This window comes from Eschrichtius robustus, chromosome 2 (genome assembly GCF_028021215.1).
Source record: "Eschrichtius robustus isolate mEscRob2 chromosome 2, mEscRob2.pri, whole genome shotgun sequence".
In the NCBI taxonomy this organism is placed as follows: domain Eukaryota; kingdom Metazoa; phylum Chordata; class Mammalia; order Artiodactyla; family Eschrichtiidae; genus Eschrichtius; species Eschrichtius robustus.
This window is the reverse complement of record NC_090825.1, coordinates 136,167,191-136,195,033: the sequence shown is the minus strand read 5'-3', so window position 1 is coordinate 136,195,033 and position 27,843 is coordinate 136,167,191. Positions and strand designations below refer to the sequence as shown.

The 27,843-nt window shown below is 48.0% G+C and overlaps 1 protein-coding gene across 1 annotated transcript; it reads right to left on the bottom strand.

Moving 5' to 3' along the window:
- Nucleotides 1-4,223: 4,223 nt before the first annotated feature.
- FABP6 (fatty acid binding protein 6) lies at nt 4,224-10,090 on the bottom strand. Its single transcript, XM_068534575.1, has 4 exons — nt 10,024-10,090; nt 8,727-8,902; nt 6,675-6,764; nt 4,224-4,277 (listed from the first exon to the last, which is right to left on the bottom strand). The coding sequence occupies exons 1-4, from the start codon at nt 10,088-10,090 to the stop codon at nt 4,224-4,226; spliced, it is 387 nt and encodes a 128-aa protein (XP_068390676.1).
- Between the last annotated feature and the right edge of the window lie 17,753 nt (nt 10,091-27,843).

The window sequence follows — 27,843 nt, the reverse complement described above, 5'->3', positions numbered from 1 at the left end:
GCCCCAGAGCTTCACCGCCCCCCATCCCAGCTCTAGCTTTAAAGGAGAAGGAACTCAAGTGGTCAGCCATCTGCTGGCCCAGCTCAGACCAATGTTTCAGGCCCTGCCCTTACCAGAGCCACAGCAGGCAGTATGTACTGGAGTCAGACCTTCTGCTACTCCCTAGCTGTGTGGACGAGGGCCGGTCAGTCCCCTGTTCTAGATCTCAGTTTTTTCATCTGCAAAATGGGAGGGTTGGGACTGGAATTGTCTCCAAGGTCACAGCTGGCTGGGGAGCACTTCAGAACAGTGACATCTCCCTGGTCTTCGTACCCAATGTGTCCTGTTCCGCAGGTCTGCAGTGGGGCCTGGGCTATCCTTTTAATAGGACCCCCCAGGAGATGCAAATGCACAGCCAGGTTTGGCCACATCTCTCTGCTCTAGAAGCTCTAACCTAGTGTGTTCCCAGTCACGCCCGTAGAACCTCCAAGAAGGGCCCTGTTTAGTGAGCACTTAACTGTGTTCCACGCCCTGTACTTAACACTCTCCTCATGGTCTCTTATTCCCCCTGCTCTTCTTTTGTCCTCACGACGACATCATTATCACCATTTTCCAGAAGACGATACTGAGGTTCAGAGAGGCCCAAGGTCTCACCACGGGCAAGCGGTGTTGACTCAGTTTTGCACTTAGATATGCCAGACTGAGGAGCCTGGTGGCCTCCGCATTGCCCCCCCAGAGGAAACACACACCCACACCATGGCCCAATCACTTGGGATTTCACTGCTCACCCCGCTGCCCCACCCCCAGCGTACAAACACCTCTTGGTATCCTTGGGGGCCACAGGTGTGTGGTGCAACGCCACCTAGTGGTAGTCTTTAAAGATGCTTTGAGAAGCCCCCATTTCACCAGATGAGCTTGGCAGGAGGGAAATGGTTGCTAGAGATGACTTCCAAGGGTCAGGGTGAAGGGCACCTGAACTGAGCAGGGAGTCGCTACCGCACCTTGAACGGCACAGCAAAATGGTGACGCACCTCTAACTTTATGGAGGCCACTAGCGTGGATTTTTACCTTTTACCCTTGCAACTCCTCTGTCACCCGGGAAGGGAAGGTCTTATTAGCCTATTTTACACATGGACAAGACAAGATGCCAAGAAATACTGCAGCGTGCCCATGTGCCTTACAGGTGAGTGGAGGGGGCACTCCTAACGCTTTCATCACACTGGCTTGAGAATGACAGTGCTGATAATGGAGATGATGGTGGTCGCGGTCGCAGTGGCTAGTATTTAATTTGTAACATGACGACTCTATTAGGTAAGTGCAGTTGTTTTCCCCACTGACAAGGTAGGAAACTGAGGCTCAGAGAAATGGATGAACTTACCCCAAGGTGACACAGCTTCTAGGTGGTAGAAGAGGGATTTGAACCCTGGCAATGTGACTCCAGAGTCGAAGCTCTTAACCACTGTCCCTTCTACTGGCTGAGGAAGCCTGTTTTCCAAGATGCCAGCAACATGGACACTTCACCCCATCTCACCTTACTCCACTTACCCCCATAAGCTGGAATGAGAAACTGTAGCCTCCATCAGCCAGTGATGCCCAGCCCTTCATTAATCTGCTGTGTGACCTTAGACAAATTTCTTCCCCTCTCTGAGCCTTGGTTTCTATATCTGTGGAATACAGAGTTTAAACTAGTTGAGCTCTGAGGTCCTTCTATTCCATGAATCTGTGACTCTGTAACACTGGCTGCAGTGTTTGAATTTGTCCTTGAATCGGTTACCAAAGTATAAACAATCTCTCTTCCCCCTCAGCTCTTTCTTTCTTTTCTACTCTTCTCCCTTCCTTCTCTCTCTCTCAATTTTCAGCCTAATTATGGTTACCTCTCTGTTATTTAGGGACTTATTATCCAAGCTCATTATGAGTAATTATTCAGTCTGGAGGGGAAACAGCAACACTGCTAGTTTAATTTAATGCTTACCTAGTTCACTTAATTAGCAATAAGTCTTGGCAAAATGATGGAATTCACAGGGTCCTGGCTTGGTGGGTGGGTGCGGGAGGCTGAGTGCTGTCTTTGGAAAGCAACAGGTTTCAGGGCACAACGCGGGGGGAGGCGAGGACTGAGCTGCCAGTGAGTTGGGCTGTGCTGTCTGTCCAAGCTGAGGCTGGCCCCTGAGAGTGAAAGGCCGTAGGTTACACAGGCTGCAAGGACCTGAGGTCAGGTAGCACTCATTAAGCACCTGCTGTGTGCCAGACCCTTCACAAGGTGTCGGGCAAACCTTATTTCTAATACCCCATATGTGGGACTTGTATATTCAAGATAATTTAGATAATTCAACTCTCTTTGTAGTATATGTTTCTGGTATACAGTATTATAATTCAACTTTGCAGTATATTTGTATATACTTTGCAGTATATTTGTATGTGCTGAAAAGTGATCACCACCACAAGTTTAGGTACCATCCATTACCACCATACAGTTGACCCCCTTAACCATTTCACCCACCCCCTGCTAACCTCCTTCCCTTCTGGTAATCACTAATCTGTTCTCTGCATCTATGAGTTTGTTTTGTTTTATTTTGAAATCATACGATATTTGTCTTTCTCCATCTGACTTATTTCACGTAACATAATACCTTCAAGGTCCATCTGTGTTGTCACAAATGGCAGGATTTCATTCTTTTTTATGGCTGAATAGTATTCCAGTGTGTGTGTGTGTGTGTGTGTGTGTGTGTGTGTGTGTGTGTGAGAGAGAGAGAGAGACATCTTCTTTATCCGTTCATCCACTGATGGACACTTAGATAATTCAGCTCTTATAGTGAGTGCATTCTTCTCTTTTCAAGGAGCCCTGCAGGATTTTTGATTAGGGAAGGAGAGAGTTTCCCATTTGATACTACTGGCTCTTGTGAGGTTCTTACCGTTTTCACTAAGGGGGGCCTCAGAGTCATGGCTTTGGCAGCAGAATCCAGCTAGAAGTCAACATTGTCCAGCTTTGACTTTTTTTAATGGTCTTAGTCTATTTATGGCAAATGATGTTGGCTTTCCATGTATAGAAGTGATATAAAGTTTCCATTGTAGTAAAAATAAGTGAGTTGCCATAGAGAAAAATATGGGGTAAAAAGAAGTCGGGGTGGGGACTTCCCTGGCTGTCCAGTGGTTAAGACTCCATGCTTCCACTGCAGGGGACACAGGTTTGATCCCTGGTCAGGAACTAAAGATTCTGCATGCTGCATGGCGTGGCCAAAAAAAGTAATAAAATAGAAGTTAGAGTGGTACCCAGATGGGGAACACTCCCAAGGAGAGAGGAGAATGAAAAAAAGCCCATCAGGATTAGAGATTATCTAGCCACGGGACAGGCAGACCTCCCTCCTCCTCTTCCATGCCCCGGACCGACGCTGTAATCAGGCAGGGATGTCTGCTCAGTCCAAATGCTGCCTCAGAATCCTTCCTGATGCAGGGCTCCAGGCACCTACCAGGGAATCAGAGTGACCCTTCTGACCACCTTTCCCAGCCCACCGCAGCTTCTCCAAGTTTCTCCCAGGCCCCCCTGTCTAAGCCCTACTCTGACAGCTCGCTTCCTGCCTGGCACTCCCATAAGCCCTTTGCCATCTCATAGACTCCCATTTCTCCTCAGTCCCTCATTGGTCCTCCTGGCCCCCTCTTGTACCAGCAGGTAAACTGAGACCCAAAGGAACGACTCCACAGCAGATTGGCGGAGAGCCACGGCCATGCTGAAATACCTTCCCTGGCTAAGCCCTGGGGGGTGCATCCCAGTGTCCGTGCAGCCTCGGGGCCCAGCAGCGGGGGGGCCCTTCCCCGGAAATGCCAGTCCTGCCCACCCCCTTCTGATACACCTTCCTGTGGCCCATCTGAGAGTCAGTGTGCCACCCCTCCGCGGTGATGTTTGTCTCTTGAAAGGATGGTCTCCACGCAGAGTGTGGGTGGCAGGCTGGGGCGAGGGGTCCCCAGAAGTGTGCCCGCCGTGCATGCTGAGCACTGCCTTTGCCCTCTCCCCGGGGCCAGGGGTCTTCCGTCCCTACCCGTCTCCCTCTGCCATGACACAGGTCCCACAGAGATCTCAGGGCCAAGGTGTGGCCTGTGTAGCCATCGTCAGGGGTTTCCCACCCCCACCAGCCAGAACTGCCCCCAGACGCCAGAGAACAAAGACAGAGGTTCTGGAACGAGCAGAATGTCTGTTGTTACATCAGCTTTATCGGTGGCTTTGCGGCCCCCACGGAGCCCTGCCTACTAGCTCAGGCCAGCCTCTTGCTCACGCGCTCGTAGGACACACCTTCAACGGTGGAGACCTGGAAGAAGTAGCAGGAACAGGGGGTGTCAGTGCAGGGGCCCCAAGGGGCCCAGAGAAGGTAGACCAGCCTCCAGTCCCAGCCCTGAGTGGGAGTGAGCCTGCTGCACTGCTTCTCTGGGCCTCAGTTTCCCAGTTTGTTACAGGACTTATTGTGTGGACTCTATGTGGCCAAAGTGCTAACAGATGTTAGCGTGATGTGGCTTTTCGTGGGATAACCTTCCACCCGTCTGTCCATTTCAGTTCACCCATGCCAGGCACATCCCCACGACACCGAGCTTGTCCCCATTGTACAGATGAGAAAACTGAAGGTTAGAGAAATCAGTCACCCCTCTAAGGCTGAGGGGCCATGCTCACCCTCTGCACCATTTAGCATTTATGGGGCCCCTGTGCTCGGTGATGGGAAGATACAGTCCCTGTCCTCAGGAAGTGTAAGCTTTCATGGAAGAGGCTGCAAGAGGATACTGTTCAGCCAAGGTCCACTGTGTGTGGTGCCCTGGGCTCAAGGCCAAGACACGCTGTGTTGGGATGTGTGCATAGCATCAGTTGGTCCAGATCCCCAGCAGAGGAAAGCAGCTTTCTTGTGAGGAGGGGCGGGTGGCAAATGGAGTTTGGTGGAAGCAGTTTTGTCAAAGGGCAGCAGTGTGAAGTGATGTGTGATTTGCATATGGGATGGATGGAAGATGAAGTGGAGGGGGAGGCCGGGGAGGGGTGCTGGTGGTGGGTGGAGACGGGAGGAGGGGTGCTTGCAAAAAGCACCCATGTTGGTGGAGAAGAAGGGAGGTATCCAGAATGATGCTGGGCCTCCGGAGATGGGAGATCTGCAACCAAGACGGCTTGTCTCTGGTGCCTAGTCTGTGTGCGTGTGCATTTGTGTGTGTGCATGCCTGCGCCTGCCTACGTGTGTGCGTGCGCGTGCACGTGCGTGTGTGTGTATAATGGCCCTGAACTTTGGGCTCTGCTCACACCATATAGGCTCCATGGTCAGGCGCCTCTAGGAATTAGGAAGTGGGTTTGTTCCATTTGGAAGGATCAGTTCAGTTGGGCACAAATGTGCTCCATTCTCCTGCCCTGTGTTCTCCCTGCACTCCTCACAGGCTGGGGAGCTTTGCCTCTAGCTTTCATCAGATTCTCCAAGAGGTCGCTTTCCATCCAGAAAAAAATGTATAGTCACTTATGTCACATATATATATATACACACACACATACACATAGATATATTTTTAAAACACTGTACATCTATTTATTTTTAGATTTTTTTTTTTTTTTAACTAAAATGAAGGGGAGGAAGAAGACCCATTGGCCTAGGAAGAGCAGGCAGAGAATTTAGAAGTCAGCTGATGCGATCTGCCTCCACCACAAAATAGCTGTGTGGCCTTGGGCAAGTTACTTGTGTCTCTGAGACTCTATGGCTTCTCTGTAAAATGGGAGTAATGGGAGGGCACTGAGCCTCTTGGGCCACGTGCTCCTTTTCTCTAGACTGGGCTTGAGATGAGGAAGACAAGGAAACAAGGGAGAGATTGAGAGACAGAGAGAGAGGACAGGGGAAGGCAAATCCTGCTTCCCGCATCACTTCCCTTCTGGAGAGGCTTGGGGAGGACAGACCAGACCTCCCCCAGGGGACTCTAGCCCAGGACACAGGCTCACGAAGGGGGAATGACATGCAGAAACGCCTTCCTTTTCCTCTTAACCTCACACCGTTTCTTTCACCTGAGGAAAACTCTGGAACCCCAGGGAGAAGAGATGGATGTGAGATGCGGGCCTTCCAGGGCAGCACCTCCAACCTGTGTTTACAGAGAATGGCGTGTGGGAGGGGTCAGTCCACAGGTGTGTGAGTTGTCCCTGTCAGCGTTTCAAAAAATGTTTAATTAGTTGGCAGCATTTGCTAGACTGGAAATTTCACTTGGAAGTGCCAATTTCCAGCTTCTCTTGAAACACCAAAAGATCTAGCAGCAAGGGCCTGAAGTCCCTTGTGGAAGTGGAATGGAGTGATGGCTACCCTTGCAGGGCCCACCCAGACTCCCCACTTCATTCACACTCTGGGAAGGGTCCAGACGTGTGTCCCTGAGGTGGCCAAGTGTGGGCACTGGAGTCAGACTGCCCAGAGCCAAATCCCTGATCTGTCAAAAAAGCTCTGTGCCCTCCGGCCAATCACTTAGCCATCCCGTGTCTCAGTTTCCTCACCTGCAAAATGGGGATAAAAATCCTTACCTAACAGGGTGATTGTGAAGGTCAAATGAGGTCACGTGCACCCAGTGCTCAGCACAGAGCCTGGCCCATGGTTGGGCGGGGTTGTTGCCCATAAAACCAGCTGCCCAGAGGATCCCCTCTTGGGGGCCATGGCTGGGGGCAGAAAAGCATTCTCATCGATTTTGCCGGGAACGAGCGGGACACTCACCTCCACCAGCTTGCCATCCATGATCTCCGCGGTGTACTTGTAGTGGGGGAAGTTCACCACCACCTTCCCACCCTCCATCTGCACAGTGGCCTGGAAGAGAAGCAAAACACAGAGTTGCAGAGCACCCCCCAAACACAGGCCAGCCCCTCAGGGATGAAGGGCCTGCTTGCAGCCTCAGCAATCTCCCTTTAGGAATTAATTTGCCCTATAGACATCTGATTACATATATCCAAAGATATAGATAACCTGTGCAAGTCACTGAACGTTTCTGTGCCTCGTTTTTGTTTGTTTGTTTATTTATCTATTTATTTATTTTTGACTGCATTGGGTCTTCGTTGCTGCGCATGGGCTTTCTCTAGTTGTGGCGGGAGGGGGCTACTCTTCGTTGCGGTGCGCGGGCTTCTCATTGCGGTGGCTTCTCTTGTTGCAGAGCACGGGCTCTAGGTGTGTGGGCTTCAGTAGTTGTTGCGCACGGGCTTAGTTGCTCCGCAGCATGTGGGACCATCCCAGACCAGGGCTCGAACCCGTGGCCCCTGCATTGGTAGGCAGATTCTTAACCACTGTGCCACCAGGGAAGTCCCTGTGCCTTGGTTTTCTCATCTCTAAAATAGGGGTAGTAACTGTACCTACTTCCTGGAGTTATGGCGAGGATTAAATGATTTACTATGATATATATAAAGTGCTTAGAGCAGTGCCTGGCTTGGTGTTGAGCACCCCTTGTTAACTATGGAGTCAGTTATGATCATCATTATTAGAATGATGCTGGTGTCATCCAAGGGTGCTGATTGCAGCATTGTTTGTAATAGTGAACAACCTAAGTATCCAACCTGTATTATCCACTGGTAAATAACCTAAAAATCTATTAATGAGGGAGTGGTAAGTAAATGATAGCATTTCCATACTATAGGATACTGTACCACCATTAAAAAAGAAGAGGCAAGCCAATATGTGCTGACACAGAAAGACATCTGTGAGAAGTTGTTAACTTTTTAAAATACCCAAGTGGCAGAATATGAATATTATGACTACGTATCCTCCACCTCGGCAGCCTGGAAGCCTGAAGGAGCAAAGTACCCTCTTGGCCAGGCTACAGAGGGGAATGGGTGGAAGACCTGGGGGACCAGTCTGGGTAGGAAGGGACGAACAACCACCTTTCAATTCTTTGCTACCCAAGACTGCAGTTTCAAACCCAGATGAGTCTGGTTCTAGGGCCTGGGCGATTAATCTCGAGGCCACACTAGAGGCAGCCTAAAAATGTGGTTATGGAGGCTTCCCTGGTGGCGCAGCGCTTAAGAATCCACCTGCCAATGCAGGGGACACGGGTTCGAGCCCTGGTCCGGGAAGATCCCACATGCCGCGGAGCAACTAAGCCTGTGTGCAACAACTACTGAGCCTGCGCTCTAGAGCCCGCGAGCCACAACTGCTGAAGCCCATGGGCCACAACTACCGAAGCCCGCACGCCTAGAACCCATGCTCCGCAACAAGAGAAGCCACTGCAATGAGAAGCCCGTGCACTGCAACGAAGAGTGGCCCCTGCTTGCCGCAACTAGAGAGAGCTCGCGTGCAGCAATGAAGACCCAATGCAGCCAAAAATAAATAAATAAAATAAATTAATAAAAAAAAAAATGTGGTTATGCTCTCTGGAACCAGACTGCCTGGTTATGCAGGCCCGCCCCTGCTGTGGGATCCAGGCAGCTATTTAATCCTATGACTCAGCCCAACTCCCCCATCTGTAAAATGGGGCAGTAATTGTAGCGACCTCATGGGCTTACCTGCATTAAGACGTGTGACAGATCCAGCAAGTATCTGGGATATGTGTGTGAAGGATTCAGCAAATGTTAACAATTTTTACTATCATTGTAGTGTCCATTATTGGCGGTAGCATTAAAAACTAGGAGAGGCTAAATTGCCAAGTAACTCAAGCTCTTAAAGCTGGAGGCTAGACTCGAGAAGAAGCCTCAGCTCGGGGAGCAGCCCCCAGGGACATGGTGGGGACCAAGAAGTCAGCCAGAGTCCTGGGGAAGTAGGGAGGGGTGGCTATCTGCCTCTCACCTTGAACTTCTTGCCCATCACGGTCTCCATGTCGCACTCTTTGCCAATGGTGAAATTGTTGGTAATGGAGGGGCCCCCAGAGTAGTTCTGGGACCAGGTGAAGTTCTGCCCGTCCTGCTGCACCTCTGAGATGATCTTGAGGTTGCGACCCTTTTCAATCCTGTCGCTGGGGAGCCCTGGGCCAGGGGACAAGCAGAGTGGCCATGTAAGAGCTGCCTACGACTTGTGGCTTTGGGCACGAGCTTGCCTCCCCTACGGCAGGCTAGCCTGACAGTCGAGCACAAGCCCCATGTCGTGAGCCATGTGGCTTGGGCAAGTCACTATCTCTCCCAGCCTCAGTGTTTTCATCTGAAAAATGGGGATAATAAGGCCCATTTCACAGGGCTGTTGCAAGGATTAAATTACAGTGATTGTGTCTGGTAAAACTCCTGGCATATAGTTAAGAATAAATAATAGCTGCTCTTCTGATAGTAGTAGAACAGAAATTTGCCAACCTCACAAATTTCTAAAATGAATGAGACCGTCAAGACTGTCTTGAAATGCTCTTGTTTTACAGATAAAGATTCCCATGTTGTAAGTGAAGCCAAGTCACTGTTCCTTCAGGGCCAGTCCCAGTAACTGACTCAGAAGGGCTCTTGGCCTTCCCAAGGCCCCAGGGCACACGGATCCCGCTCTTGGGGCCCGTTTCCTACCAGGAGGTAGTAGGCTCTGGTCCCCTGGGGCTGTCCTCAAGCTAGACAACTGCACTGCCTCACACTTAGGTAGTACACCAAGATTTCTGCAGGATTGTCAAGTCCATTGTCTCTTTGGTTCCTCACAACCAGTGCTGCAAATCGAACAGTCAGAAGAGTGGGGTCTTTGATCTCCACCCACAGTGCCTAGCGCTGTAAGAGGCCCCTGTTTGCTCAGTGACTGAGTGAACGAGTGGCTTGTCAAACCTGATCTCTGTGCTCCCACCCCTTGGTCACCTCTCCCCAGGCAGGATGTGGTGACACCACTCATCATCTCATCCTCGGGCCCAGGGGGTCTAATGACATCTGCCCCTGATGCACAGTGTGACCTTGGGCAAGTCTTGCTGAGGCGCCCCATCAGTAACAGTGGGTTGGCCGTGCGTGTGGCAAGCATTCAGTAAAGGTTTGAATGAATAAACCCATCAGCTCTCCACCTCACCCATTACTAGCTGTGTGACCTTGCACGAGTCCCTCAACTTCTCTGAGCCTCGTAGATTTTGGGTACCCTGTGCAGAGCTGGTCGTGACAGCCCAGCCCCAGGAAGGTGCTCTCAGGAGCTCACTCACCCAGGCGCTTCATGAACTCGTCATAGTTCTTCTCACTCTCGATCTCATACTTGCCGGTGAAGGCCATGCTGCGGTGAGCTGGAGGCTCAGGAACAGAAGGATGAGGAGGAAGGGCTGCAGTGCTGAGGGGTCTGGTGCCTCAGCTTATAAACCCTCCCAGATGCTGAGGCTCAGCCCCAAAGTCACCCCACTTCTCCTTCCCGCCCCTGAAGAGGAAGCACTTGCAATTTTATGATGTAGGCAGGCAGCAGAAACCTGAGGTTATTCACCCTGGGGACTCGTTGGCTGGAATCCCATTGCCATGGGCAAGGCCAGGGCCAGCTCTGCCACAGGGTTTGAGGTGTCACCACCTCTGCCCAGCCCTCCCTCCATCCATGCTCCCATCTTCCCTCATTTACTCAGTCACCCCTGCATTCATCGACCAAAGTGCCTGGGGCACCTCATTTTGGGGCCAGCACTGAGGAAAGAGTGAGACATACCCCCTCCCCAAAAGAGCCTCCAGTCTGGTCCAGGGGCAAAACACACCTGCAGAGAACCCCTGTGCAAGCAGGATGGGATGTGTCCCGAGAGACATGCAGGTCTGGGGCCTGGGGCCTAGGGAAGGAGCGATGGTGTCCAGCTGGCTGGTGTAGCTTTGCATAGGAGATGGCATTTAATACAGGTCTTGAAGGAATTTGGATGTTTAGAGAAGTGGTAAGGTTGGAAGAGACTGAGTATGTAGGCAGATAACATTCTAAGTTGAGGGAACAATGTGATGAAGGTGGGAAGGGCCACAGTGAAAGGAAACAATGAGTTGTCTGCAGCAAAGAGCACTTGAAGGAGAATAGGCACGAGATGGGTGCAGATGGTGCGAGCAAAGGGAAGCAGCTGCCCGAGGGCCCAGGGAGCCGATCAGAGGAGGCAGTGCCAGGTGCGCTGAAGACCTGCTATGTGCCAGGCGTGGGCTGGGAGCGTGGTGAATTTCACTCGATTCCAGCTTCACCACTGGGAGGGCTAGGAATTCAGCCCCCACTTCCTGTCCCTGTTCTGATTCTGGCACCACTTCACATTAAGGACTCCCATCTCCTCGGTGATAACTCCTGCCCTGCCTGTTTTGTGGGACTGCTCTCTGGATCAAACCGATTGGCCATGCAAGTATGAAGCACTTACAAAGGCCGTCACTCTTATTATTATTAATTAAGGAAAGTTTTGCATCTGTCTCCTTTTCCAGAGTGGGCTCTCCAAGAATCCCCATCATTGCTATCCAAAGCAGAATTCACCACAGTTGCTAACCCCCCAGACCTGGGACTGAGTGGTTTCTGAACTGATGAAACCAGCTTTGCCACGTTTTGCCAGTCTGCAATCTCCAATCTTAGAATTCCTCACCCCAGCCAGGTGTCTCACTTTAAAAAAACAAAAAACCGCACACCCACACTCCCCTCACCCACACCTCATCGTGGATTTTCTGATGCTGAATTATATATATTAAAATTTCATAATTTAGAGCAAGTGACAGTTCTGGCAGAGATGGCGCTTGATAACAGTCGGTAGCTATCCTTCTAGACTTTTAAATGCACCCCTATACTTTCTTCTATAAATAAGATTATATTGTTCTGTCTCTTCTTTTGTATGTAATGATGTAAGTACACGTGTATATCATTCCATAAGGGTATATCATACATATTCTATGGTATGTATGTTTCATAATTTATGTAACTATTGCTGGGTCTTTAGGTTGTTCCCAGTCTTTTTCTATTGTAAATAAATCTGAGATAAACATTCTCATTCACACCTCTTGGTGTACATGTCAGATTATTTACTGAGATTATTTGCTAAGGATAAATTCCTAGACATGCAATTCCTGGAACCAAAGGGGTTTTGTATCTAAAGTTATATATAAACTTATATATAAGTTATATCTATACCCTAATGCCTTTCTCAGAGGCTAGAACAGTTTACACTCCCACCTGGAGCATATGAGAATTTCCCCTCATTGATAATAATGATGAAATAACAATGACAGTAATAGCTAACACTTATTGAATATTTATCATGCATTGGGCATGATGCTGAGTGCTCTATATGAATTATATCATTTAATCTTCCAAACAACTCTATGAAGTAGGTGCCATTATTGTCCCCATTTTGCCAAGGAGGAAACTTGAGGTTCAGAGAAGTTAAGTAACTTGCTCAAAGTCACAGAGCCCCTGTGTATAGTTCATATTTACTACCAAGGCAACTTCCATCATCATTTAAACAGATTTCCAAAAGTCCTCCATAATCCCATTACCCTAACACTATAACTATTTTTACTTTTTTTATTGTCTTCCTGCCTCTTTCATTCATCTCTCTCCTCTCTCATCCTTGCTTTCTTTCCCACAACTCTAATTATAGCAGGTATATAATAGCCATAGTCACTATATAATGCAATATTCCATTCTCTTTTTCTTTGCTCGGTATTAGTTTGTAAACACAGTCCCATGTTTCTATTAAGCTGCCATGTTTATTGTTAGATATGGCTGCATAATGTTTGCTGTTGGACTTTTAGGGGGAGCCCAGGTTACCCCATTAAATGAGAAGCCACAGTGAGCTTCTTTATATGTAGAGAATTTTTTTAAAGTATTTCCTTGAGCTAAAGCCCCAGGATGGGATTACAGAGTTACGGGATCTGGAACATTCTTACAGCTCTTAATATGTTTTGCCATGTTGAGACTGAATTGGTTTAGCCCCAGATTGCCTGGGTGCTGAAGTTCTTGGAACTCAGAATTTAGAACTTCTTTAGTTCATTCCCCCAAACATCCTGCTTCCCAACATCATGAATTGTGCCACCTTGAGATTCTCTTTCTTTCCTCTTTAAACAATCTTTATGGAGGAAAGGGTTTTTAATTTTCTGTTTATAAAAGCAACAGATGTTCATAGTAGATACTTTGGGAGGAACAAAGAACAAATAAACTAAAAGCTGCCTATAATCCCACCATGGGGTCTTGTTTTTCAGTTGTAAAATTAATACATACTCAATGTTTAAGAAGATAAAAGCTCAAAGCTGGGTAAAGTAAAGGTGAAAGCCCCACACCCCTACATCTCCTTTTCCAGAGCAGTTGCGCTTTAATTCAGTATATAACCTTCTGGACATTTCCCACATGCACACAAACTTATTTGTGCTTATCCTTTTTTTTTTTTCTGTTCTTTTTAACAAAAATGAAATCCAAAGACACTGTTTTGTCTTGCTTTTTTCCCCACTTAGCAGTATATCATAGACATTAGTGGATTTTATTTCTTCATGGAAACTGAAAACTATCCCATTAATTATTAAAAGGGACTTTCCAAATGGAGAAATCCACTAATAAAAAACATGTCATACCGGTCTGGGCATGGGGAAACAATAGAGCATTTGCCATCTCCCTGTAATTTCACAGAAGTATGGGATGTAGGTTCGATGTAAGATGGTTAAGGAGGCTAGGGAGGCTTAGGGAAAGGGGTGTAGTCTCCTGAAATCCCGTGGGGTCTCTAGGCTCGGAGGAGGTGTGCCCTTTGCAGAATCTCACCTTTATGCCTTGGCCTGCCTAGAATGACTGCTCACTTTTCACCCGTCTTTCCAAATTTGAATTGTCTTTCCAACTCCACCTCCTCCCGGGAGTCTTCTCTGATTACTCCAACCTGTAGATTGTCCTTTACAGGAATCCCCCAGGTGTATACCAGCTGCTTGTAATTGCTCAGGGGGAAACCTGGGCTTTTGAGTCACAGTATTAGCCCTGAGACTTCAGACACACAATCTTTATTCATTCAAAAAATACTGAGTACCTACTGTTCACTAGATTCTGGAACTACCAAGTATCTGTCCTCAAATCTTGTGAGAGATCCAGCCTAGTAAACAGGCAATTGTAACACGGTGTGATAACTGAGATAAAGTCTGTAACATTGGGGTACTGTGGGAAAACAGGGGCATCACCCTGATCACCTCTTAAGGGTCAGGGAAGGCGGATGTGAGAGAGATTGGCAAATAAGCCAAAGCCTTAATTTACTTATTATTAAATGGGGATAAAAATACCTGTCTTCCAGGATTTTAGTGAGGTTAAATCAGAGTATATAAATAAAGGGCTTAGCATAGGATCTAGTATTTTGTAGGTGCTCATTAAATGATACTGTTATTCCCACTCATTGGCAGTTTGTCCAGCCTATCTGCCTATTGTTTTGAATTATTCATGGTAGCATTAATTTAACTCTTCACAAAGTATGTCTTTTATCTCCCAATTAGATTTTTTTTTTGGCCTCGTGACATGTGCGTCTTAGTTCCCCAACCAGGGATTGAACCCATGCCCCCTGCAATGGAAATGCAGAGTCTTAACCACTGGACCGCCAGGGAAGTCCCTCCCAACTAGATTATAATCCCTTTAAGGAAAGAGGCTGCATTTCATACTTCCTTATGGCTGTGCACCTAGTAGACACTGGGATACCTCTGATTTTGTTTTATTTGTTCAGATCAGTCTGGAATAGGCTGTGAGACTGTTTTTCAAATGTGTTCTTTATCATACACTGCAGAGGGTGCAGGAGGGGAGGGCTTGTGAAAAATGGAAACCTCTGGGCCCTGACCCACAGGAGTGCTGATTTGGTAGGCCTGGTGGGGCCCTGGAATCTGCATCTGACAAATTCCCTGCTGGTTGTGCTGCAGCTACCCTGAGAAGCTCCAGGCCAGGGAACGTGGGCAGGAGCTGGCAGATGGGCTCTCCAGACCCCCAGTTAAGTCCCTTTCCCATCGACTTCCTTGTGCATGGTCAGAACCTTTTTCTCCTTAGTAGCTCATCCAAAGCCAGCGTCAAGGGCAGGATGGGAGTGGCAGGGGTGTGGGAAAGGACAGCCTTGGCACTGGGACACCTGACTCAGCTGTGCTCCCTTTCACTGGAGTTTATGTGTGAATTTTACCCTCCAACCCTCCTCCCGTCCACACCCTCTCTCTCTCCCTCTTCAACTGGGGTTCACCTATTTGCTCAGACACTCATTGAGAAGCTTCCAAGGGGGGTAAGTGAACTCAAACTGCCTCCGTATCACAGTGAGGTTTTATGGGGCAGTTGAACCAATAGAGCAGCTATACCCCATGGAGATAAATGGCCCCAAGGCTAATCCCCCTGGGCCATCCCAACTTCCCACCTGGACTCTGGCTCCTGCCTCAAATCAGCCACCATTATTCTGGGAGTAACTAGTGAAGAAAGTAGGAAATGCAGGTGCTTGAGTCCGTGGTTGGAAGAGGAGCCCTTGACCTCTCCCTGACCGCCCCACCCCAGGACTTCCCAGAGCCGTGCGTGTAGTAAGTGATCCATCAGTGTTATACTGTGTTGGCCAAAAAGTTCGTTGGGGTTTTTCCATGACACCTTATGGAAAAACCCCAACGAACTTTTTGGCCAACCCTACAGATTCCTTGATCAAACCCCCCTTCCTCTTCTTTCCTCAACCAAGAATCTAAAATGCTAATTGGGGCTGATTCTGGAGTATCAATGGGACCTCTGATGGCAGTTTATTCCAGGATGATTTGCCTAGCTGTGCTCTCAAGGGTCAGAGACTAAGAAATTCAGCATTCCCTTGGGAAGTCCAGTTGGCACTTTGTTTATCCACAATTAGAAATTAGAATTAGAATTTTAAAATTGGAAGAGACAGAGACTCAGAGGTCAGGCTGCCTGGGTTTGAATCCTAGCTCTGCTACTTGCTGGCTGTGTATGCAAGGGCAAGTTAACTATCTTCCTGTGTCTCAGTTTTCCCATCTGCAAAATGGAGATAATAATTGCTTCTAACTTAAAGGGTTGTTATGAGTATTAAACGAGTTAACTTTTGTAAAGCACTTTTTTCAGAGCCTGGCCGAGTATATAAGAGGATGTTAAGTAAATGTTGCTGGGGCAGGCTGGCTGTGCAGCTTCAGCCCCACTGTGTCTGGTCACCAGCTTTGCAGTGACAATTATCTCCATCATTGCAAAGCATCAGATGACCCCGAGTTCAGTCCTCAGTCTTGTCTTTTCTGTAAGCCCTCACTTCCGTGGTGATGTCATCCAGTCCATGGCTTTAAATATCATCTGTATGCTGATGACTCCCAGATATTTTCCCCATCTCAGACCTCCCCTCTGGACTTACATGCAACTGCCCACCTAACAGCTGCACTTCATGTCTTATGCCATCTCAAAGTTTCACAGGTCCAAAACTCCTGTTCTTCCGCCCTCAACAAAGTCAGCTCCACCCATGGCCTTCTCCATCTCAGATAATGAGGAATCCTAGCAGCCAGCCTCTGCTGTGCACCTGCAGTATGCTAAATGCTTTACATAAATTATCACCCAATTTTCCCAACCAGTCTATTGGATAGTGCCAGGCACTGTGCTAAGTGCTCAACACATGGCATCTCATTTAATCCCTGCAACAAATTTCCAAGAAAGGTGTCATTATCCCTATTTACCGAAAAGAAAGCCTAGACTCAGAAAGGTTAGGTGACTTGTTCGAGGTCACACAGCTTGTTGATGCAGCTTGGATTTGAACTCAGTTTTCTCTGACCTGAAGTGGTACTTGCCACCACTATGGATACCGCTGGTTCTCTGACGAAAAGCAGAATGCCAGTCTCTGGCTCTAATGTCAGAGTTATAACCCACATATTCATTCATTGAAAATACATTTACTGAGCAGCTGGCTGTGTTAGGGAAGGAAGATATGCAGCAGAATAGAAAACTGTCCCCATCCCCATTGAATGAATCTCCTAGCCTCACAGCTCATCCCCTTTCCCCCAGTTCATCCCCTACTCTTAGCCTCACTTCCTTTCCTATCCAGCCCATGGATGCTTCACTTCTTTTGCTAGGATCCTCAATGTCCTTTGGCCACCTTGACTTCTCAGCTCCCACCTTTGGACCAAAAAAAAAAAAAAAAAAAAGTGTCTTTCCACCTCCCATCTCCAGGACTGCTGGCTACAACCAGAAGAAAAGGCATGGGGTCGGGGGTGCACATCACCACAAATTCATGGTCCGCCCTCAGCCAGGTTTTGAACAGCTCAGTGGTACTCCCCTTCATCAGTGGGTAGTTCTCAACCCCATTCTCCATGCCAACTACCCTTCTCAAGTCTTCTACATCACTCCCACTGCCCGCCTGCTCACCCCAGCCCCAGCCATCGCTTTAATGGCCATAGAGCAATCCACTGTATGGATATATCACAACTTCTTCAACCAGTCCCCTGTTATTGGATAGTTAGGTTAGGTAGGTAAAAGTGCACACGTGACTAGGAAACAGCACCATGTGGAGAAAACAAAAACAAAAGCATTATTCAAGATCATATATTAACATGAACACAGTTGAACAATGCAAGGGATTAGGGGCACAGACCCTCTGTATAGTTGAAAATCCATGAAAAACTTTTAGTCCCCCCCTTGTATCTGTGGTTCCTCTGCATTTGCAGATTCAACCAACTGCAGATTGTGTAGTACCATAGTATTTACTGTTTTTAAAAATCTGCATATAAGTGGAAGCGGGCAGTTCAGTCCCCTGTTGTTCAAGGGTCAACTGTGGTATTATTTGAGGTGAGTAGGGTGGGGCTGAAGATCTTCTGGAAGTTCATGGATTATAAACCAGCGGAGGACAGTGACCTCAGAGTCAGTGCCCAGAGAGGAGATGGGAAGTCCTGTAGCCACTGGTCTGCAAGGCAGCCTTCTCACTGGGGACAGTCTTTGCCAGACATGGAAAACCCTTATTTCCTGCTTCTGCTCTGTGTCTCTGCCTGCTCCACTCCCTATTTCTGAGCTAATGGAATGTCTGACTGTTGTAGACAAAGCCCTTTGGGTTGCAAGTAAAGAAGCCCACTTGATCCAGCGTAGGCCAAAAGGGGAGCTTACTAGGTTGCAGCATACATAATTGCTGCTATTTGACCTTCTTGACCTATAAAAACAACAATTTCATGTAATTCAACCTAATACTTTAAGGATGCAGGGGCAACTCGGAGAACCCAAGGGGAAATAGAAGTCTTCATGAGGAAGTAGAAGAATCTCTCTCTCTCTCTCTCCCCCTCCCCCTCTCTTCATCTTCAGCTTCTCTCTTTTTCAACTTGATTCTCCACAGACGTCCTTTCTCTGCTGTCCATGTGCTCGCAGACCACAGGGCCTTCAGAACACGCAAGGGAAGCTGAGTCAGGAGAGAGATAATCTGATTGGTCTGTCATGAGTCAAGTGTCCGCCTCTGGTCCAATCAGCTGTGGGCCGGGAGGCAGAGCTCTTCATTGCAAGCAATGGAAACTGATTTGAGCAGAAAATAAATTTATTGTGAGGATATCAATTAGATCACAGAATTTTCAGGCTTGGAAAACAAGTAGGGACGAGAGTGGACAAACAGCTAGAACCATAGCCACAATCACATCACAGAAATGGTTTTGTGAGGATCCCGCTGCCAGTACCACCAAAAGCTGGACTGGGCAGTTTGTAGCCCTTACCAACAGCGGCACTGCATACTGGCACTGCAGCCACCATTCCCCTGGGCACTGGACATGGCCCCCACCACCACCAGAATGGATGCCCTTGCCCCTGCTTCTTCGCATTGCAAGCTGCAGAGAAAATGTCTTTGTGAGAATGTCTGATTGGTGGAGCCCAAGTCACAGGCAGGCACCTCGTTGCCACGTGATGGGGTGATGAGAAGATGAGTATTTGGCCTTCTCAGCCTCATACTGGAAGGTGGGGTCCATGCAGTGAGGAGTTCTCTAAACAGAGACAGGGTGCAGATGCTCTGCCCCACCAATGGGGTCCTGAGGTACCACCTCAGCAATCAGGACCAACTGTTCTGAGTAGAGAGGGACAGTGTTTGAAGAGGGCATTGTGGGATGGCAGATGATGGAAAGGTGTCCACGACAGTGACTGTCCCCAAAGATCATGTGCTGTGCCCTCCATGAAGCCTTTTTCTCCACGCATCTAGCCCACCCAAGTCTGGCTCTCTTTTGCTTAGAATCTGCATAGGAGGATGTGGGAGTCAATTGTTACCATTGCTTTTCTATGTGAGATGTAAGCAGCTGGAGGGCAGGAAACTGGCCTTATGTTTCTGTGTGACCTGTATGTCAGCTGAGCCAGGGCAGGCCTGTCTTTTTTTTTTTTTTTTAATATTTATTTATTTGGTCGCACCAGGTCTTAGTTGGGGCAGGTGGGCTCCTTAGTTGCGGCTCGTGGGCTCCTTAGTTGTGGCATGCAAACTCTTAGTTGCAGCATGCATGTGGGATCTAGTTCCCTGACCAGGGATCAAACCCAGGCCCCGTGCATTGGGACCGTGGAGTCTTATCCACTGCGCCACCAGGTAAGTCCCGAGGCCTGTCTTAAGGGGCTTTACAGGTACTTGTTGGGTGACTTGGGGCTCTTTCAGATGTAAGTACAGACACAGATTCTTGGTGACAAGCAAAAAAGTGGGAGTGGATTTCTTGGAGGGTATAGGGTAGCTCATAGAGGGGATGGAAAAGCTAAACCACCAGACCTCCAGATAGCCCATAGCACTAGAGAGCAAGAAGGAAGGAAGAGACAGACCCCATGGGGCACTGCCATCCAGTGAATCACCTTCAACCACCCTCCATCCTTATAGCCCTCCACCTGAGACTCCAATTCCCAGCTCAACCAATTACTGGCTGTATCACTTGGACACGTTACTTAACCTGTTTGGAATTCCTGGTTGGCAGAATGGGGCTAACAATTAAACCTGCCTCCTAGAGACATGGGGGGACTGGATAACTCAGTACATGAAGGTACTTAGGAAGGGGCCTGGCACCTAGCAAATACTTAATAGATGCTAGCTAATAAAAAAAAAAGTACCAGGAGGCAAAGTTCAATCGGCCTAGCTATGTTGCATGCAACTCCTGGGGGTGGGTGGAGCCTCTTGATTGACAGTCCCATGAAGACCCATGTGCAGCAGGGGGAGGGGTAGCTCTTCAAGGAACGTGGAAAGAACATGGAAGGGCTCATACAGAGGAAGGGGAAATGCATGCCGGGTGGGCGAGAACCCTAAGTCCTCTCTATAATTTCTCAACACCCCAGAACTGGGCATGCCAGGAGATACCCCCGTATCTCCTGGTCTGATCCTTGCTGGGGCCATAGCCAGCAAGGGAGGTAGATCCAACAACATCCAAACAACCTTACCTCCAAACTTACAACCAAAGCACCCCATGACTCTTAAAAATATTGCTTCAGGCCAAAGTCAAATGCCGAAAGGTCTTCATCCAGTTCCTGTGCAATTTTTCGTTGCCCCCTCTCCTGCCGCAGGCTAACTGTGATTAATTCCTGTGGCAGCCCTAGGAATCACTCCTAATGAGTTTCTGATGAACTCATTTGGTGTTAATGCAGTGTGTAATTCCGCAGGACACTCATTATAATTTAACCTTATTAAGTTATTGGGAACTACTATTGCTCTAAGCTCATAAGCAGGAGAAAAGTAATTATCCGGAGTAGGCAGTTAAATTATGAAAAGGATTGGACATTCAGAGGAGGCCAGGAAGTGGCCACTCCTATTTTTTTTCTCCTTGGGGTGTACTGCTCTACAGAGAGGAATGGGCTGTGTGGGTCCTTGAGCTAAGACACAAGTGTCCTTCCTGACTTGATATTCTGAAATGTCAGAGCTGTGCAGGCTGCAGCCTGCATGGTGGGATTTTAAGGACCATCCAAAGGTGGCCCTGCCCCCAAATGGTCTATTCCACTTGCCTACTGCTTGGGTCTGAATTTCCATCATAGGGATGGATTCCTTTGTGTCAGAGGCCCTGCTGCAGGTTGAAAGATGACCTATGGCACACCTCAGAGTTCACAAGGCAGTCACAGGTAAGTTATCTCATCTGATCATCACAGCATTCCAATTATTGTCATTATACCTCCTTGACAAATAAGAGACTGAGGTTCACAGAGGTGACACGACTTGCCCAAGGTCGCTGGGTGCCAGAGGTGGGAACAGAACCCATGTCTCCCACCCCCAGGTGAGTCAGCTCTTCAGCTCTCCTCTCATTTACTGCCTGGCATGCTTTTCCTGCACGTGACTCATACTGCCACCTAGATCAGATGTTCCTTGAGGTGGGCGCTGTTTCTATGATCCCCTTCACCTATTTGACTGGCCTTGGTTCAGAGGATGGGCTGCAAGACTCCCTTGATAAGGGTAGGTCAGGGCTCCTGAAGACACCTGGAAGATTCCATCCTGCACGAGTTTTTTTTTTTTAAAGATAGTAGTCATCTTTTCTTTTTAAAATTTATTTATTTATTTTTGGCTGTGTTGGGTCTTCGTTTCTGTGCGTGGGCTTTCTCTAGTTGCGGCGAGCGGGGGCCACTCTTCATCGCGGTGCGCGGGCCTCTCACTATCGCGGCCTCTCTTGTTGCGGAGCACAGGCTCCAGACGCGCAGGCTCAGTAGTTGTGGCTCACGGGCCCAGTTGCTCTGTGGCATGTGGGATCTTCCCAGACCAGGGCTTGAGCCCGTGTCCCCTGCATTGGCAGGCGGATTCTCAACCACTGCACCACCAGGGAAGCCCAATCCTGCACAAGTTGATTTCATGTCTCCTTTCCCCACTTCTCCCTGAAATTTTCTTTTTTTTTTTTTTAATTTATTTGTTTTTGGCTGCGTTGGGTCTTCGTTGCTGTGCACGGGTCTTCCCTAGTTGGGGCGAGCGGGGGCTACTCTTCGTCGTGGTGCACGGGCTTCTCACTGCAGTGGCCTCTCTTGCTGCAGAGCACCGGCTCCAGGCGCACAGGCTTCAGTAGTTGCGGCTCACAGGCTCCAGAGCGCAGGCTCAGCAGTTGTGGCACACGGGCCCAGCTGCTCCACGGCATGGCATGTGGGATCCTCCCCGACCAGGGCTCGAACCCACGTCCCCCGCGCCGGCAGGCAGATTCTCAACCACTGCACCACCAGGGAAGCCCCTGAAATTTTGTCTTTATTCTCACTTTCTTACAACCAACTTCGTACTTTTGGCTAAAATGTAGATTAAAGACTTTTTGGTTTGAAATCATTTTCTCCTGCTGATAAAAGTAACGTATGCTTTTTGCATAAAATTCTAAAAAATGAAGAAAAGCCTAAAAAGCTATAAGGATCATCTGTAATCCCATCACTCAGATATAACTATTGTTTACAAGTTGGTGTATGTATCCTTCCAGACCTTATTATGATGCACACGTAAATATACATGCCAACCTTTTACCCAAAATGAGATTGTATCATATGTGCTATTTTAGAACTTGCATTTTATTAAACTTAGAAATAGGAAATTTCTGTAGAGACACAGATGTAGAGAACAAACGTAAGGGGGGAAAGCTGGGGTGGTGGTGGTGGTGGGATGAATTGGTAGATTGGGATTGACATATATACACTAATATGTATAAAATAGATAACTAATAAGAACCTGCCGTATAAAAAATAAAATTCAAAAATTCAAAAAAAAAGAAATAGGAAATTTCTGGAAGATGAATTTACATTATCAGATGATAAATAAAAACTAATTTAACAAAAATATCCTTGGTAGGACTTCCCTGGTGGTCCAGTGGTTAAGACACTGCGCTTCCACTGCAGGGGGCTAGGGTTCAATCCCTGGTCAGGGAAGTTCCACATGCCGCGTGGTATGGCAAAAAAAAAAAAAAAAATTCCTTGGTAACTCCTCTGGGTTATGGGAAGATACAAGAAGAGGGATTGAGAGAATAAAGTCCAAATAACCTCGTATGCAAGACAGAAAGGAAATTTGCTTATTGCTACCTTATCTTCCAAGACATCATTTAGGGACATCCCTGGTGGTCCACTGGTTAGGACTCCGTGCTTTCACTGCTGTGGGGCCCGGGTTCGATCCCTGATCGGGGAACTAAGATCCCACAAGCCACATAGCACAGCCCAAAAAAAAGAAACCAAACATCTTTTTTATCAGTCTGATGCAGGAGTTTGGCATGAGAAGACCAGTGGATGGAAGATGAAGGCCTAAGTGCAGAGTCACTTGGCACTGGGGGTCAGGGTGAGTGGACAGGGCTGTGGAGTGCAGAGATGAACCCAGGGGACCGACATGGCCCTTGCCCACCTCCCCAGCCTCATTTTCTGTTGCACGCTGACTCTCTGCTGCAGACTCATGGTCACTGGAATCTCCCACACTCACTATGCTGTTTTGCACCTCCGTGCCTTTGCATACACTTGTCTCTCTACCTAGATTGCCCACTGCCATAAACGGTGAAAATTCACTTTCATGCAATGTCCAGGTCAAGTGTTTGCCTATGAGGAAAGCCAGAAGAGGCCCTTGGAGGGCAAGCTAGCTTAGGCTTCCTCACAGCATAGGTTTTGTGTCAGTGTAGAAGGAGGTGCTGGGCAGGTCGGGGGAGGTTTTCTTTCCCCTTTGAGGGTGGAAACAAGCTTCTCACAGCCTGCCTTGGTGCTGTGTTGAGTTCAGCCACCATGGCTACGGGGCTGCACATCCAGGTCACACTGGAATTGTCCTCCTGCCTCCTGGGCCGTGTTCTGGTCTGCAAGTCCCTCTTTCCTATCTCTATCCAGAACTTTCTGTCAGTCCCAGGTGAGGTGCTGTTGGCCTCTGCCAGTGGCTTCTCACTGCAGCCAAGGAGCCCCTCAGAGCTGTATGTTTGTTACAGCTATTCAGACGTGGGCAGGAATAGGTAAATCCATGTTGATATTAACGTGACCAGTATGTGTCTCTCTGCTTCTCTGTACAAAAATGCACATGGCCCAGGTGCGTTTATGTCTGCGGTACTGTACACAGGAGTTGCATGCATGTGTAACAAAGTATGTGTAGGTCCCCCTGTATCTGTGTATGTAGAAGGATATATGCTTCCTTTGTGTTTGGGTGTGTATCACTGTGTATACATGCATACATGCAAAGCAGAGTATTATGTGCTTATGTATACATGCAAAGCAGAGTGCACATGTGCTCAGCTGTGACTTTCTGAGTATGCCTCTGGATCTGTTTGTTCACAGGTATGTTGAGAGTGTTTATTTACTGAAGGGAGGGTAGATATTAGTTGGATGCCTTAGACTTCAAGCAAAAACAAACAAACAACCCTCCCCAAACAATAAATAAGTTTTATCTCTCATGACTGGAATTCCAGACGTGGGGAGGGAGGACTCTCAAGTTGACTGATTGCCTCGATCAATAATGTCTTTAAGGGCCTGTCCACATCTCCACTTTGCTTAATTCTGCATCCTCATGGTCACAAAACGACTGTAGCATTTCCATACCCCACACTCAGACATTAAGATCCAGCGACTGATAAACACATCTTTGCTTCTAGGGTGACTTTCCTAAGAATGAGGTAGTTTTCCCAGAAGCCCAGTCCTACCTCCCCCCGTGTCTCATTGGCTAGAACTAAACGTTGCCAAACCTAAACCCATCTAGGAGGGGATGAGACCACCAAGTTTGGTTTAGACTCATCAGGATCCCTCTCCTGGAACTGAGGATGGTCTCAGCCTTTCAAAGCACAAGGCTGCTTGGAGGAAGGGTAGTCAGCTGACAGAGTTCTGTCAGGAAGGAAGACAAGTGGGAATGGATGTTGGATAGACAGTCAATAGTGTCTAGTACAGGGAATCGCCTGGTGTTCCTGTGGTTAGGACTCTGGGCTTTCACTGCTGAGGGTCTGGGTTCTATCCCTCATCAGGGAATCCTGCAAGCTGCGTGGCATGACCAAAAACAAGAAAGTGCCTAGTACAAAGGTATGTGCATGTATGCACACATGTCACACATGTTTGTGTACATGGGTTTGTATACATGAACATAAGTGAGTATGTAATATGTATGGGTGTTTCAATGACCTATTGTTGCATAACAAACTATTCCAAAACATAATGGCTTAAGGCAACTATTTAAAGTTTTATTTATTATTTCCCATCATTCTGTGGGTCAGAAATGTGGGCAGGGTGTGGCTGGGTGGTCATTTGCACCAAATGGCATCATCGGCGGTCACTCACAAAGCTACATTCCACTAGTAGCTAGGCTGAGCTAGAAGGTCTAAGAAGGCTTCCCTCCCATTTCTGACATGTTAGTGCACATCAGCATGGCTCCTCTCTCTCTTTATATGAATAGCTTGGGCTTCCTCACAGCATGGTAGTCTCAGAATGGTTGCACTTCTTTCGTGGCAGCTGACTTCCAACAAGGAGGAAGTAAAAGCTGCCAGTGCTCTTAAAGCCTGGATTCAGAAATCTCAGAATGTTGCTTCTTCCACAAGAAGCATTCAAGAGGAAGGGAGTAGAATTTACCTTCTGATAGGTAGGGCAGCATGCACATGCAGAGAAGAAAAGAGTTAATGACAGCCATCTTTAGAAATGATCTACCACAGCAGGAGTATGTCTTGAATATGAGGGTGAGTGTATCTGAGTGTGTGCAGTTTTGTCTGTGTGTGTGTTTTAAGGATTGTGGGTTATGTGTAGGTGGCAGTGTGTATGTAAGTGTCAGTTTACACATGCATGCCTGTTTATGTGCATATATGCACAGGCAGGTGGGTAAGTACGCGTGGAGAAAAGTGCATATACACACAAGGAAGTGTGTACATGTGTGCAGGTATAAGCGTCCGCCTGAGCCAGGGGCCTGCGTATGTGTGCATACATGGAGGGAAAGTTGATGGGGTGGACCTGCCGGAGCTGTGGCCTTCCTGAGACTGAAAATCCTGGCCAAGGGTAACAAGCTAATCATTACTGGAATCTTGTCCTTGACTGGAAGGCCTTGGGTCCTGAGCCAGGCAGAAGACTCAGGTCTTATCATAAACTAAAACCACACTGCTGGCAGTGGAGGAGGAGACCTGCCACATTTTTTGATTCCGGAGAGCCTGCGGTTTTCTACTTGGGACACCACTGGTCTCCAACAGCCAATAGGAAAGCTTAGCTGCCATACTGCCTCCCTCCGTGATCCCCACCCCAGCCCCACCCATGGGGCTGTAAACCTCAGGACTGGACTTCAGAGAGACCAGGAAGCAGAGCTCAAGGCTGCTGGCGGGGTGAGGCCTCCTACCCCAGGTGGGCCCTGAGCCCTTGGCTTCTCTTTCACTCTCTACAGCGCATTTCCCAGTAAAGACAACGTGGCGGGGGCAGGAAGCAGGGAGGGAAAGGCCTGGCACTGTGACTCCCCTGGGGAATTTCACTCCATCTCCACAGTGAGCTCTGAAGCAAGGACTCTGTGGGTCTTTTTATAGATGAGGGAAAGGATGCTTGGAAAGGGAGAGAGACTTCGCCACAGTCACACCCCTTATAAAGAGCAGAGGTGGGATGTGAACTCCTATCAGCCTGATTCCAGAGTTCACACTCTGTCAAACAGGAACACAGATGTCCAAACATCTTGAAGGAGAGAAGTAACTCCTCAACCTGCACAACATGAAAGCACAGTTCAGGCTCAATGAGGAGCCAGGTATGCGGCTAGAATTATTTTTTTCACTGCCCACAGATCATCTCTCAACATTGATTAAAGCCATTCAGGGTTTACTCATTGCTATGAGGATAACGTTTAAAGCCAGTCTCCTTATTGCGGCTTACAAAGCCCCAGATGGTCTGGCCGCTGCCCACCACCCTTGTCTTCTTTGCTTTGGCCACCCAGGCCTTCTTTTTATTCCTTAAATCTACTTATATATATGCCCCTCTCTTTTTAATTTTTTGGCCATGCCACGCAGCATGTGGGATCTTAGTTCCCCGACCAGGGATCGAACCTGTGCCCCCTGCTTTGGAAGCACGGAGTCTTAACCACCGGACCGCCAGGGAAGCCCCATATATATGCCCCTCTCTGCCTCAGGCCTTTGCACCTGCTTGGCCTGCTCTCAGCTTAAATGTCACTTCCTCTCCTAAGGAAAGGTTCATTTTGTTTAGGCGTGATGATGGTGTTGTGATTATATTTTTCTTTTTAAAGAGTCCTTTTAGAGATACATATTTACAGATGAAATAATAAGAGGCCTGGGATTTTCTTTCAAAATAATTGGGTGGGGGTGAAGTGAGGGAGTGGGTGTGGTGCAGAGGCAAAACAAGATTAGCCATGTTGTTCATTGTGGGAGCTGGGTGATGGGTGCATGGGGTTCATGATACTATATTCTCTATTTCTGTATGTGTTTGAATTCTTTCATAAGAGATTATAAGAGCTTGTTCAAGAATAAATGGGAAAAAAAAGTCACTTCCTCAGAAAAGCCTTTCCAGCCCAGAGGCTAGGTCAAGTCCCCTTTTCTGTGCTGCCATGTGACCTCTCCTTCACCACACTTATGCTAAGTGTAATGACATTGTTGGATAGTTGAGTGTTCACAGTACCTCTCTGCCCCACACATAGCAGAAAGTAGTTATGTCTGCTTTAATCCTGCTTCTGTCCCAGAGCTCATTTGGTGAATAAATCAATGACAAGTGAATGAATGAATGAGTTCAGAGACAGTTCACCATGTGAGCTGGTCTAGAAAAGGCAGCTTCCTAAAGAGAGGGAAGAGGAAGAGGAGAAAGGAGTGAAAAGGAGGGGGACAGAGAGGGAAGAAGCATGCCAGCTGGATTCTCTCCAACCAAAATATATTACATTATATCATATCCTATTATATTATGTTGTATTATATAATTTTTTCTTTGGTCACCATTTCCTTTCATTAAAGAGAGTTTTTTTTTTCTTATTTTTTATGGCTGCGTTGGGTCTTCGTTGCTGCGTGTGGGCTTTCTCTAGTTGTGGCGAGCGGCGTCTACTCTTCGTTGTGGTGCGCGGGCTTCTCATCGTGGTGGCTTCTCTTGTTGCAGAGCACAGGCTCTAGGTGCACGGGCTTCAGTAGTTGTGGCGCGCGGGCTCTAGAGCACAGGCTCAGTAGTTGTGGCTCACGCTTAGTTGCTATGCGGCATGTGGGATCTTCCTGGACCAGGGCTCAAACCCATGTCCCCTGCATTGGCAGGCGGACTCCCA